Genomic DNA, 12,875 nt, shown 5'->3' on the forward strand with positions numbered 1-12,875 from the left:
CGATGTCTGGTGTGAGCCTATCAATCTCTTTAGTCTAATTTATTGCTAGGAATATTATATAATTTTGTTCCCAAGTTTCTGATGAAACCAGGATAGGATAAGTTAGAAAAAGGAACAGTGGAAAATAATAGATAAAAACCTGCTGCATATATCAAGCATCACAATACTGCTACAGTAACGAGAACTTGTCATAAAAATATGTAAAATTAACTCGTATACTCACAAATAAAGCGAAAAGCTTATTCTCACACTGAAATGCTTGACGTTGTCCATTTATCCATTGCTAGCCAATCAACAGCCACATTTCTTATAAATCGCACTGTTGTTATCATCAGCGTAGAATTAGCCTGTCTTGGCCAGGTGGTCGGAGGGAAGCAAAGCCGCGAGAGGAGTTCACCCCACCCCTCTCGCGATCTACTTCCCCCATTTCCTTCGTTCTCTTCTGGGTTAGTGTTATATTTTAAAGACGATTGCTAATTCAGTGAGCAGCTAATAAGAGAGACTTTCCAAGTCGATCGCATTGTGGTTTAATCTTTGTCGTTTTGGGCTGAGTTGCTCGAAGCATGGTTAGCGCTAACCATTGCTTAAGAGGTATTAAAACCTATAGGTTGTTATGGTATTTAACCCGGGTTAGCGCTAACCATGCTTCGAGCAACTGGGCCTTGGGCGCTAACCATTACCGTCCAGATTTCCTTTGCTTTCATACGGCGTGAATGACCAATCTTATAACCACTTCATCGGTTGTAAAGGTGCGAAATGTCACCATGCCCCACATCATTTTCCAAAAAACGGAATATCATACGAATCAGATCGTGGATGAATAATTTATAACAGATTAGCCTTAAAAAGCGGGGGCAGTTGTAATGTTAACTATTTCTAGTTAATCTAGTTATCTAAGCGTCGCAATTTTCTTTGCATCGCTCCTGAACGCCTCTTTCCCCAGTATTTGGTCAATTTGTGTGAAATTTGCACAACCAAAAGATCTACAAATTGAAAGAATAAAATCATGCCCCCCTCCTACACGAGACTTGATTTACCACCCCTTAAACTTTTGGAATTTTTTTCCTTCGTACGTTGAGTCCCATCGATATCTTACAACAAGCAATGCACTGAGAGCTGTACATTAAGCTATAGTTTAGGGGGATACGCAATATGTACAACGAATGTTTTTCTTCTTTCGTTTTGGACTTTTCTCACTCTAATATATGACCTCCTCCATCTCTGTTGGTGTGATTTATAGCACACCCGAGAAAATACCTTTCCGAAATGGTATATCACATGTGGTTTCCCAGTTCATAGTTAGCGATTTAGACAAATTCGGCATTTCCCTCGGGTGGGAAAGAGTTAATAGGTTACGTTGCCGTAGTCGTTGCGAAAATTAGAACTGGCTTCTCATTTTCTTCTACTTTCAACATTGTCTGTGGTGGATAGTTAGAGCGTCGATTTTTGGTCTGGTTTTACCGTAAAACCTGTTAAAGCACCCCGGTGTTAAATCAGTCGTAACAACTTCCAAAAATTTAACATCCTTTATTGGCTAAATTAGCTCATTTTGAAAGGTGTTAATACTATGCAAATTTATTTACTGGTCAAGAGCTGGCAACATTTTGACATACAACATATCAGTCATATTAAAGAGCACCTGTGACAGTTTGTCTAAGCTGGTGAGGTTGAAATATTCAAAATAACTACTCTTCTAAGGTAAGCAACTCCCTTCGACGAACGTGTCTCCAAACGTTTTCCGTTTTCATGTCATCTAACAGCACCTATTCAGTCTATTGAACTGCAGTCATTTTAACATTAATACTGCATTTGTTAAAGTACTGTGAAATAAAAATCTCCAAACAAAATGGCTCATTACTCTTCCGTTCTTGTTACAGTAAACAAAACCCGCGTGTAACGAGAAACTGGGAGCACAATTCCCTTATATTTCAGCACTGAGTTCTTGTCATTGCCGGGTAACTTTGTCTAAAGTGTGCCAAAGAGGAAAAAAGCTCCAAATTTACAAAATATCTGCAAATAACCAACACTAAAACAAGGTAGATTTCATGTTAGCAGTCAAACAAATTTGGCCGTAATGCCAAACAAAAAAGCGACCTTGCGACAACTGACATATAACTTCGAGATAAACCTGGGCAAACAAATCAATCTCGCCAAATTTGTGCCCAAATGAAAGGCAATTTCTGATTTCTAGGGTACCTCTGTGAGAGGTCGTTGTTTTCCGAAATTAATGGTCAACTTTATTAGCTCAACATCAGCGAATTATGCCATATTAAAGGTCGCTCTTTAGTTGACATGGTCTATTTTGGAATTTGTGCACAAGCTTAATAGACCACGTCGTATGCGATGAGGTTGATTCTGAGAATGCTTCACCTCTTACAAGATCCAAACAAAGTTCATTTTGAAAATGAAAGGCGAAAAACGAACAACAGAAAAAAAGTAACACTGAATTTTTTCACTGTGGTGTGTCACTTTTGGATTTAACCCACTGGCTCAAAACTTGAAACCACAAAATCAATCAAAGAAGGAATTACGTACCGATAGCTAATACCTGTGACTTAACGTAATAACTTGCACAAACAAGATTTTAAAAGCCTCAAGCCTTAGCCTTGGATTTCGTGCACAAACTTGATAGACCACGTCGCTTGCGATGAGGTTGATTCTGAGAATGCTTCACCTCTTGCAAGATCCAGACAAAGTTTATTTTGAAAATGAAACGAGAAACGAAAAAACGAACACGATCAGAAAAAAGTACCATTCAATAGTTCCACTATGGCGTGCCACTTTTGGATTTAATCCACTGGCTCAAAAAATTGAAACCGCAAAATCACTCAAAGGAGGAATTACCAAAGACAACTAATCCCTGCGACTTAACGTAATAACTTGCACAAACTGAACGAGATTTTAAAAACCTTAAGTCTGTGCGGGGAGAGCCCATGACATCACGTGAACTAGAAATACAGGATGTGGGAGACTATTCAGTGTGATAATGGATCAAATAAATAGCAATTCCAGGACAGGCGGTGAAGGACGTGTCAATCAAATCACGACGTCATCTACTGTGAAGTTCAACCAAACAATTTTGTCCTCCAAAAGAATCCCAAAGTTTCTTAATTACTGATTTTTGCACTCTTGTGGTTTGTCGCCATCCTGAAAGAAAATGACAAAAGGGAATAAGAGGATACTTGAAGAGCTCGGGGAATAACTGGGGAGCTTAAGCAGCGACGACGGCGTCAACGAGAACGTTAGAAAACAATAGTTTTAGTTTGCAAAACACTGGCTCTGTACGTGTGTTATACGCTTTAGAACATTTCTTTGCCGTCCTCTGCAAAACAACAACGTGAAATGACCAAATTTAAAGTTTTATGGAGAACGTGAACGCATGATGATTAAGTTTCCTTTCCCTTTCTGAACTAAAAGCCGCCCGCACGACGCTAGCTCCTATATAGTTCGGCCATATTACACAAACTAAAAGAGTATAAATCATCGCGAATTTATCCAGAAAACGCGAATGTAATTTTTCAGTTCCGTTTTCGTTGGCGTCGTCGTCGTTGTTCGTGGAGCACCAGGACGAAAATATTAAAGATTTCTCCAATGAAGGACAAACTATGATCAGTTTATGTAATCCATTTCCATCCAAGCCATCCGCAGAAAAAGATAAAAAATACTAGCTTATGTAGACTCGTAGGGTAATTGTTAACAATACTGAACCATTATTTGAACATTTCCATCCATACAAATATGTTTTTTCGCTATTCAAAAGCACACTAAATATCGGTTAAGTTGCCCACTGAACTACAGTGCTTTTTAGATCGTGTTTTTGTTGTTTTAGTTTTTTGTTGTTTTAGTTTTGGCATAATATGGCCTTCATTCTTTCATAAAACATCGTCGATGTGTTTTAGCCACTGCTTTCTGCTTCGTTTCGTGATAAACACGGAAAAGTTGCTTATAATCAAGGGTTTACTGCAGACAAAGCGAAAAGATATCAGGCAACGTTCTCAATAAAGGAATCGAGGACCGCGTTCAAAACAGAGTTAAAACAACAGAAAGATGTCTACAAAGCACTATAAGAGGGTTAGGTTTTAAAGAAACTATGGTGTTGCGTTGGTGGGGAATGCAAACAAATGTTTGGTTTATCAACAGAGTTGATAACCCAATTTGGTCACCGTAAAGAGATTCGAGTGTGCTGACGCTTCGAGCGCCCTTCGTCAGAGCGAATCACTCGCTCTGACGAAGGACGCTCGAAGCGTCAGCAATCGAATCTCTTTACGGTGGCCAAATTGCGTTATCAACTCTGTTGATGAAAGCAGTATAGGTCCGCTGAATAGTGTGCAAACTACTTGAGTGGTTATATAACAATTAAGATGGCGAAATAACAAAAATAGGATGAATGAAATGAGTTGCTCAGAGAGAGAAGAAGTCAGAAGGATACAAGGTAATAAATAAAACCACTTTTTGACGTCCCCCATTAAGCCTGGTTTTCACTAGGACATAAGCAGAAGCAGAAGCATAAACGCCGTTTCATCAAGTGAGAACACGTGCTACATAAGCATAAGCATAAGCACAAGAAGAACGAACACGTTCGTTCTTCTTGTGCTTATGCTTATGCTCATGTTATGTTATGTCGCCGTTTTCACAAGTGAGAACAGGGACGACATAAGCACAAGCACAAGGCAGTCAACCGTTTTGTCCGCCATCTTGCTTAACATTGAGGGAAGCTGGTATCGAGAATTCCGTCAAGAAATGGTTTTCTGCGCGTGCGTCTGTCCTTATGCTTATGTAGCTAGTGCCAGTTCTCACTTGCTTATCTTTATGCTTATGCTTATGCTTAGGTCCTAGTGAAAACCAGCCTTTACCTGCCTTCTCACCCAACCTAGAATTCCAGATTGGCTCTTTGTGCACCTACTACTTCAATATTATTGTTACTGTTATCACCCTCCCCCTCCCCCACCCCCAATCACTCTCCCATACTATATTACCGGCTTACCGGGGGTGGCTGGTAATCAGGATCATCGTCATCATCTTCGTCACCCTCCCCTTCCTAGTGAACAACAAAACAAAGTATTAGTTTAGCTTCCAGCGAGTAACATCTTTGTCTACCGGGAATTCTGGGGAGCAGGGATGGCGCAGTGGTGAGAGCACTCACCTCCCACCAATGTGGCTCTGGTTCGATTCCCAGACTCGACGTCATATGTGGGTTGAGTTTGTTGTTGGTTCTCGTCCTTACTCCAAGAGGTTTTTCTCCGGGTACTCCGGTTTTCCCCTCTCATAAAAAAACAACATTCCCAAATTCCAATTCGATCTGGAGAGTGTCCCCACACTGTAAAGCGCATTTGATCATCTCGTCATGGAATATGCGCTATACAAATTTACAATTTTTTAATTTCGCAATTCGTAATGTTAACTGCTAACAATAGACATTACCTCTGCTTCTTCACCGTCGTCATCTTCTTCCTCGAACTAAAAAGACAAGAAAGAACAGCAGGCATGTTTTACATGTCATCAAATCATGTCTTATTTACATAGGCCACATAATGTTTTGAAAAAAAAAATGTCTTTCGTGTATCAGAAATGGAATTCGCATGGGTAAATCATGTTTGTATTGGTAGTGCAATGTGTTGACTGTATTAGAGTGAAACTGCATAAGCGTGGTGAATTGCAGGATTTTAACCACCAAGGGCCCGTTTCTCGAAAGTCCCGGTAAGTTACCGGGCCCGATAAGTGAAATGTTTCTTACAGCGGTTACCAATAACACGCGACCTACGGCATTCAAAAGAGTCGGATCAAGTTGCGTTTTGGTGGACGTCAATCAAAGAAAAGCCGTTGAAATTATTTTGAATTCTGACAAGATTCCAAGGTAACCCTGCATGAAACTAAGAATTTTACCTCGCTAAGAGAAGGTAAACTTTATTTAAATCGATCCTCCAGCCAAATCAAGCGCAAATAAAAGGTTTTAAAAATTTCGATTTTCACTGCACGTGAAAATTTGCTCACTTGCACGCATCGCTGATTTAATTGTCAGGTGTGGCGATTTCAAATCTTTCACAAAAATATACGGCTTCGTCTAAACAATGCGCATTTTTTAGATAGTCTGTCTTGGAAATCAACTTTCATAAAGTTTACCATCCGTCAGCGGATAAAACTGGCAATTTCTTTGTTCTGTTGCCTTGAAATGTTCTCAGAATTCAAATTAATTTCAACGGCTTTTCTTTGATTGACGTCCATCAAAACGCAACTTTATCGGAGTCTTTTGAAGGCGATAGGTCGCGTGTTTTTGGTAACCGCTGTAACAGAAGTCAATTTTTTTTAGCTTTGATTACTAAATTTTAAAATCTTATAATAATATGAAAACATTGGCCAAGTACCATGTCTGTAATCACTGTGTAATCGGCGAAAGAAACGTTTAAAAACATACTTATCGGGCCCGGTGAGTTACCGGGTCTTTCGAGAAACGGGCCCCTGGGCCCAATTGTTCTAAAAGTCCGATTAAGCTAATCCCGGATTAACGTGAACTTTGATGCGAGTCTAATTAATAATCAATAAAGATTCTCCAAAAAGATTTTTGTCCCTCAGTTTTTCTTTAGACTTTTCTTAACCTTTAGCTTAAAATTAGCCTTTTAAACCATTTAAACGAGCGAGATGGAAACCTCGATTAACTTTTAATCGTGGATCAGTTACAGTTAATCGGCTTTCGAACAACCGGGCCCTGGTGGTATAACAACTCTTCAAAAAGATGCAAAGAAGGAAACTACATGTACCGACAACGAGTGTAGTTACAGCTTATTTGGGTGCAAAATACCCGTAGTAGTCAACAATACTGACCTCCTCTTCAAGAGCTTCCCCTGTGAAGTACAGCACAGCCTACAAGGACAAATGAACATTCAAGAACATTCATCAAGCAATGCACAATACAGTCAACCTTTATTACAGTGGAACCTCGATTTAACGAAGTGCCAAGAGACTGGGGAAATTGGTTCATTACAATGAGGTTCTGTTCCATACATTTTAAAACGTCGGGCTGGAGAATATCGTTCGTTATACCAAGGATTTCGTTATATAGAGGTTCGTTACATCGAGATTCCACTGAACATGGGACCACAATTGTCTGTAATAGCAAGGGTTTGTTATAGAGCGGTTTTCAATTGAGTGTCGAAAGTAATTTCGCGTTTGGTTTGGTTTTGCATTATTACGCTCTGTGATTGGTTAACAAAACTCGTGCCACTTTCTCAACCAATGGGAATCCAAACCAAAACCAATCGTGTTTTGGCCGCACGCGTTTTCCCGCGCTTGGCGCCAGTTACATGTATTTGCTTCGAATTCTGATTGGCTCGTTGTGTTGTTTACATCTGTTGTGATTGGCCAGAGTAATTACTTTGGTTTTGGTTTTACGACGCTCAACTGGTAACCGCACTAATAGGCAACCAATTAATTAGGCCTTTACACCCAGTACATAATAGTGGAATCTTTGTAGCAGTGTCTATGTTCTGATTAATTTTTGGGGGTTCAAGATTTTTCTACCAGTTTCATTTTTATTTTCCTTTGTGCAGTATTCATTATCATTATCTGAGACAAAGGGAAGTAATATATCAAACACGAGACACAGTGTTTCATCACATATCAAACACCGAGAAGAGAGTTGAAAATACGACGCATAGAGGAGTATTTTTGACGAACTTCGATGTTTTTGACATTGTGATGAGACACTGTGACGAGTGTTTGATATAAGTTCTCAAACAAACTGATTTTGAAGGGGAAATTAAGGATGCAAAAACAAGGAGGTTTTCATCAGATATCCAAACACGTCACGGTGCATGATTTCATGATTTCCTTTGTCTTTGGCTTTTGAATTATTAATTAGTTTGAGAAATAAAAACCAAAATGGTTTGAAAATATTTTTAAAACCCAAAAAAAGTTGAACCACGACATCGACAAGGTGAGAGCTTATTGAACTGTTAAACGACTGTTCATTATTTAATCTTTTTATAATTATGAAAATTTTAAAGGCTAAAAAAAATTGTAAAGACATCTTCGACTATTCGTCATCTTCAGGGTGAGATCTGCTGACAGCAGTATTGACAATCCTTCATTCAAGAGTTCAGCTTCTAATTAATGTCCAGTGATAACACAATAAAACTATTCTGAAAATCTTTGAACTTAAGTCAAGGTTACCTTGGGAATAACTCTTTCTCTGAAGAAATGGCCAATTTCAAAGTCTGCTGATAAGAGAGCCTCTGTTTCTTCATCCTGTGATAAAATCAGAAGATGATTTATCAAAATTTAATAAAAATTATTTACTATTCATAATATTTTAATATTAATTAAGAATAATTTGTTAATTGATTATTAATTTGTGGCAAAAAAAATTACCATGTCAGCCTCGTCCTCAGGAACTGAAATGAGAAAAAAAAACCATCATCATCAAAGTTATTACTATTATTTGGTAAACAACAATTCTTCACTGTCTACAGGATAATGCAGTGTATGCATACTTCTCGAACATTCTAAAACTCATTAATAATTCATAAGCCCATTGGCCTATCAAATGGTCGATAAAACATCACATGCAGTGGTTTTAAAACCCGATAAAACCTCCTCCTTATTAGTATGCAGTGTTTAATGTTTTTCTCGTATGCTAATTTCCAATGTTCACAAAAGCATCATTGTTATGAACTCTCTTGACACACACTTCTCCAGGAACGTTTTTGAAGCCGTTCAAAAAACTCGCAGCCGTGTTTTATTGAGTCTAAAATTTTAAATCTCGATAAAAACACTTCTGCTCGTGTTTTAAACATTACCTAAACTTACCTTCAGGAGGTGCAAAGAAGTTAAAGAATGAATCATTTTTTATTGTCTTGCTGACAAATCTTGTCTGCCCTTTCCCTGGAGAACCTAGAAATAAGCAATGAGCCATTTTGATATCTACCATGTAAGGGGAATCTTAAAAATTTTATTACAGTACAGAATGGTTAATTACCTTTGGTTGATACAGTTTGCTTTAAATTTTTCTGCTATAAGTTATTACACCGATTTACATGGAATGCTTTGGAGGCCCACTTTGTTAATATATAAAGATGAAAATTGATCAAATTTTTGAAAATATCTGACAGCATCAGTGAGTACAGAAACAGGGCTTACAAACAGCAGCGTTGAATCATCTTTCAAAAGCTACACATCTTGTAAAATTTCAGTCAAATTTCAAGGGACTCACAGTCTCGATTTTTTCCCAAAGCCATCTTGGAGTCTCACCGTCTCACAAAGTCTAGAATTTACGATTAGTCAACCACACAAATCCCCCCAGGAGGAGGGGGGTACTCCCTATAATGGACTATATGGGTAGGCTCCACCTGAAGGGGGTTCCTTTTTCAGGCTGGAAGTACATAAAAGGGGAAGGGATTTCACGCGTTTAAGAATAGAAAGGTAGGGGAAACTGTCATAATTTAGGCATTTTTAAAAGGGCCTTTCAAAATATCTTGAACAGACCCCACTGAAAACAGATGCAGTTGGGTATCATCTATGCAAGGTATATGAAAGAGTTACCTTTTCTGTCAAAAATGGTATATAAAAGGATAAGGGCTTACACCTTGGGGCAGAGACTCTCAATGGAACAAACCACTACATGTAACTAAGCCTCTTGGGAACATATATTTATTGTTTATATATATAAATTTAAGATGAAAAATGTAACACAGTTACTTGAGTTTCACGCACTAAGCGATCATCAGACTGTACCGTTGGAGTTTGTAGAGTTATAATTTAAGGAGGGCGGTTGAAGCGATCTTGCTTCTGATTGGCTGCGTAGAATTTATTTTCATGCCGGCATTTTGTAATTAACTCAGATCGTTTATTGAGGAGGGTGAATTTGTCAGCAAGTAGGATGGAGAGCTTCTCAGATAAGCACAAATTGCAGCGCGAGGGATGTCCGTGATATGGATTTGCTCATTTGATTATGGACCACTTGATCGTTTATTTATTATCCATTCATTAAACATACCCTTTTTCTTCTGTTTTTTCTTCACAACTTTTTGAGTGACATTCTTTCCTTTCTTCCATTCAATGTGACAGCTATGTGCAAAAACACCCACCAAAAAACATAACAAAAACAAAGAGTCACTAAAGGAGACATAACATTCCGATAAGCCCAGGAGCTTACTTATTTGTTTTTCAAAGGACTCTTTAGAGTGGCTGATATTTGGAGGGGCTTATTATTTACTATAGGAGCCTTCCATGTGTTTCAAATTTGGGGGACTTATAAACAAAGGGGATAATTTTCAGAATTTTATGGTGCTTCAAGTTTATTTACCAGTTTACCAAGAGTGAGTGACAGTACTGGTGTCCTGGGGTGCTTACCATTTACATGGAAAACCTGTAAATTCCAGTAGCAGGGTCCGAAATTAACTTTTTTAGGCAGGCGCCAAGTGGCGACTGAAATTTTTTTTTCAGTCGCCATATGGAAAAATGTGGTTGCCAAAAAGCAGAAAAACAAGTGTCAATAAAATTTTTCCTTCGAAGCGAAACACAAACCAAAATTTTTGGTTGCCAGATGGAAAATTCTGGTCGCCAATTTTTATTTTAAGAATTTATTTTTTAATAGAACCAAGAGAACGCGTTTGGGGCCGCAATGGCGATTTATACACCTACCACTGAAAAACCATGACGAACGAATCGAGTACGCAGTTTCTTAAGACTGCTAAATGTTTCAAGTCAACTTTATACCTTCTCTTGCCTCTACCTTTTGGAGAAGAAATGTACCCGATTGAAAAACTGCTGGTTGATTCTTTGCTCTATGTCCAAAACCGTAAACGATCTTTCCTTTCGCGTTCTGTCAAGACGATCGACGGATCGCCATGTTGTTCGGACCAGGCCACAACCGTGCAGCATTTCTCGTTCAAAAAACATGGCGGCGAAGCTTCGCACTGCTCGAGCTGTGAAGCGTTGTGATAGATTTATAATAACAGGAAAATCGGTTTTATACTTCAAAAGCAGTGGAAAGGTAAAAAGGAAGTGACCAATTGGCGGGCGGCTTTGAATTTCATTTTTATCGATTTGGCTGAAAATCAAAGTTATTGTTTGTATAATGATCGTGGCATGAAATAGTTAATCGCCCGCTGGCGACTAGTTGTGAAATTCTGGTCGCCAGTGCAAAATTTTTAGTCGCATTGGCGACCAGGAAAGCGCAATTTTGGACCCTGAGTAGGAAAATCAAATGGTATGCATCATTCCATTAATTTTGGAGTACTTCTGAAATTAAGGGCTTCTAGTCAAAGTGATTCATTTTTATTGCTCCTTTTGGGATTTACAGCTGATGTTTATACATTTTGCATGTTATCCATCTTCTGTTAAGACAAGCTAAATCATTTCGTATTTATGCCGAAAATTTCCATCCAGGTGGTTTTCAGTTGCAGTTGCAGTTTCACTCTTGCAGTACAAAAAAAAAGTAATAAAATAAAAACAAGAAAATTACAATTGGATGGCACATAATTAGCCATAATGAACTGGCTATCCACTAAAATATGCACATTAATAATATTAACAGATTCCCATCTTGGGTGTTTTATACTCTACTCCTTTTCAAACTCATTAAAAATTCACAACGAGAAAGCAAAGGAAATCAGTACGGTGAAGGAGGTTTGGAAATGTGATCTCAATTACAATCGACTCCCGATAACTCGAACCTTCAAGGGAAATTGAAAAAGGTTCGAGTTATCAGGAGTTAGAGTTATCGAGGGTAAAATTATATAGAAAATGACCTGAAAGGAAAGGAAAATTGGTTCGAGTTAACGAGAGTTCAAGTTATTGGGAGTCGACTGTAGCATAAAACTTGGTGAGCTTTTGCTTTGAATTTCTTGAACGATTATTTTAAATAATTTGAAAAGGCATATCAACCACTTGAAAGAGTGGTTTCATTTGATTTAGTTTTTATGTGATTTATTTAATTTTAACTTATTGTAATGCACTGGCGATCATATATCCATGAAGTCTGCCCAATATAAATGCATAAATTATTATTATTATTGTTATTATTAAATTACTATTACCCTGAAGTGCTAATAATCTCTGGTCCTTCAAATGCAAATGGGTCATCTTCATCTGGCTCACATTTCATTTTATAACTTTTTGTCAAAACCTGTAGACAAGAGAAAAGAGAACAGCCTTTCAAACATTAAATAAATAAATAAATAAATAAATAAATAAATAAATAAATAAATAAATAAATAAAATCAACTTTGTTTAACAAGGGTGACACTTAACAGTCTGATGACTGACAAACCTGTGGCCCTCGGATTCCAGATCGAATTGGAATTTGGAAATGTTGGATTTTGTGGAGAGAGGAAAACCGGAGAACCCAGAGAAAAACCCTTGAAGCAAGGACGAGAACCAACAAGAAATTCAACCCACATATGACGCCGAGTCCGGGAATTAAACCCGGGCCACATTGGTGAGAGGCAAGTGCTCTCACCACTGCACCATCCCTCCCCCCATCCATTGTGCAACAAGTTCACATAACAAGAGCACACTAGTGAACTGAGTGTGCATGATTTGTATGCAAGTTTCAGTAAGATTTTTAAGAAATCTACAAGTAACTGGAGATGTTGCTAGGTTACATGAATAAGTCTGATTAACAACTCACGCTATTTGTAAAGTATGGGTTTGGTGAGAAGTGGAATTCCAGCACAAATCCCTGAAAAGAATGATAATAAAAAGAATCAGATCAACATGACTAGACACAGTAGTAAGAGCAACTGTATTGCCCTTTTAAAAAAGAAAATGATGTTCTAAAATATCCACCTAGTAGACTGATTGCAGTCCCTTTCTGAACAGTTGAGAGCAAACTATCATGTGGGCAAAAGAACTAAAACTTTGAGCAAACTAGCCAAGGA

The 12,875-nt window shown here is 38.1% G+C and overlaps 2 protein-coding genes across 4 annotated transcripts in view; one reads left to right on the plus strand and one right to left on the minus strand.

Annotated features, from left to right (window-relative positions):
- The window catches only part of LOC146486185 (CD151 antigen-like), an 8,810-nt gene extending 8,554 nt beyond the window's left edge, over positions 1 to 256 (plus strand). The window contains exon 7 of the mRNA XM_085099134.1: positions 1 to 256. This exon is cut by the window's left edge and continues 999 nt beyond it. The gene's annotated coding sequence lies outside the window, so the exon portion shown is untranslated.
- Positions 257 to 1,511: 1,255 nt separating this feature from the next.
- Positions 1,512 to 12,875, minus strand: part of LOC146486186 (nucleosome assembly protein 1-like 4) — a 29,761-nt gene continuing 18,397 nt past the window's right edge. For 2 of the 3 annotated variants that reach the window (XM_085099345.1, XM_085099353.1), the window contains exons 11-20: positions 12,626 to 12,676; positions 12,033 to 12,121; positions 9,989 to 10,059; positions 8,803 to 8,886; positions 8,365 to 8,387; positions 8,167 to 8,241; positions 6,820 to 6,858; positions 5,422 to 5,457; positions 4,985 to 5,038; positions 1,512 to 3,147 (exon numbers count right to left, since the gene is read on the minus strand). In XM_085099345.1, the coding sequence (XP_084955471.1) occupies positions 3,112 to 3,147; positions 4,985 to 5,038; positions 5,422 to 5,457; positions 6,820 to 6,858; positions 8,167 to 8,241; positions 8,365 to 8,387; positions 8,803 to 8,886; positions 9,989 to 10,059; positions 12,033 to 12,121; positions 12,626 to 12,676 (558 nt within the window). In that variant the 3' untranslated portion in view covers positions 1,512 to 3,111. The remainder of the gene's footprint in view (positions 3,148 to 4,984; positions 5,039 to 5,421; positions 5,458 to 6,819; positions 6,859 to 8,166; positions 8,242 to 8,364; positions 8,388 to 8,802; positions 8,887 to 9,988; positions 10,060 to 12,032; positions 12,122 to 12,625; positions 12,677 to 12,875) is intronic. The other variant, XR_014860073.1, reaches the window with a different exon arrangement.

The sequence above is a fragment of the Pavona decussata genome, unplaced genomic scaffold (assembly GCF_977016875.1).
Source record: "Pavona decussata unplaced genomic scaffold, jaPavDecu1.1 SCAFFOLD_21, whole genome shotgun sequence".
In the NCBI taxonomy this organism is placed as follows: domain Eukaryota; kingdom Metazoa; phylum Cnidaria; class Anthozoa; order Scleractinia; family Agariciidae; genus Pavona; species Pavona decussata.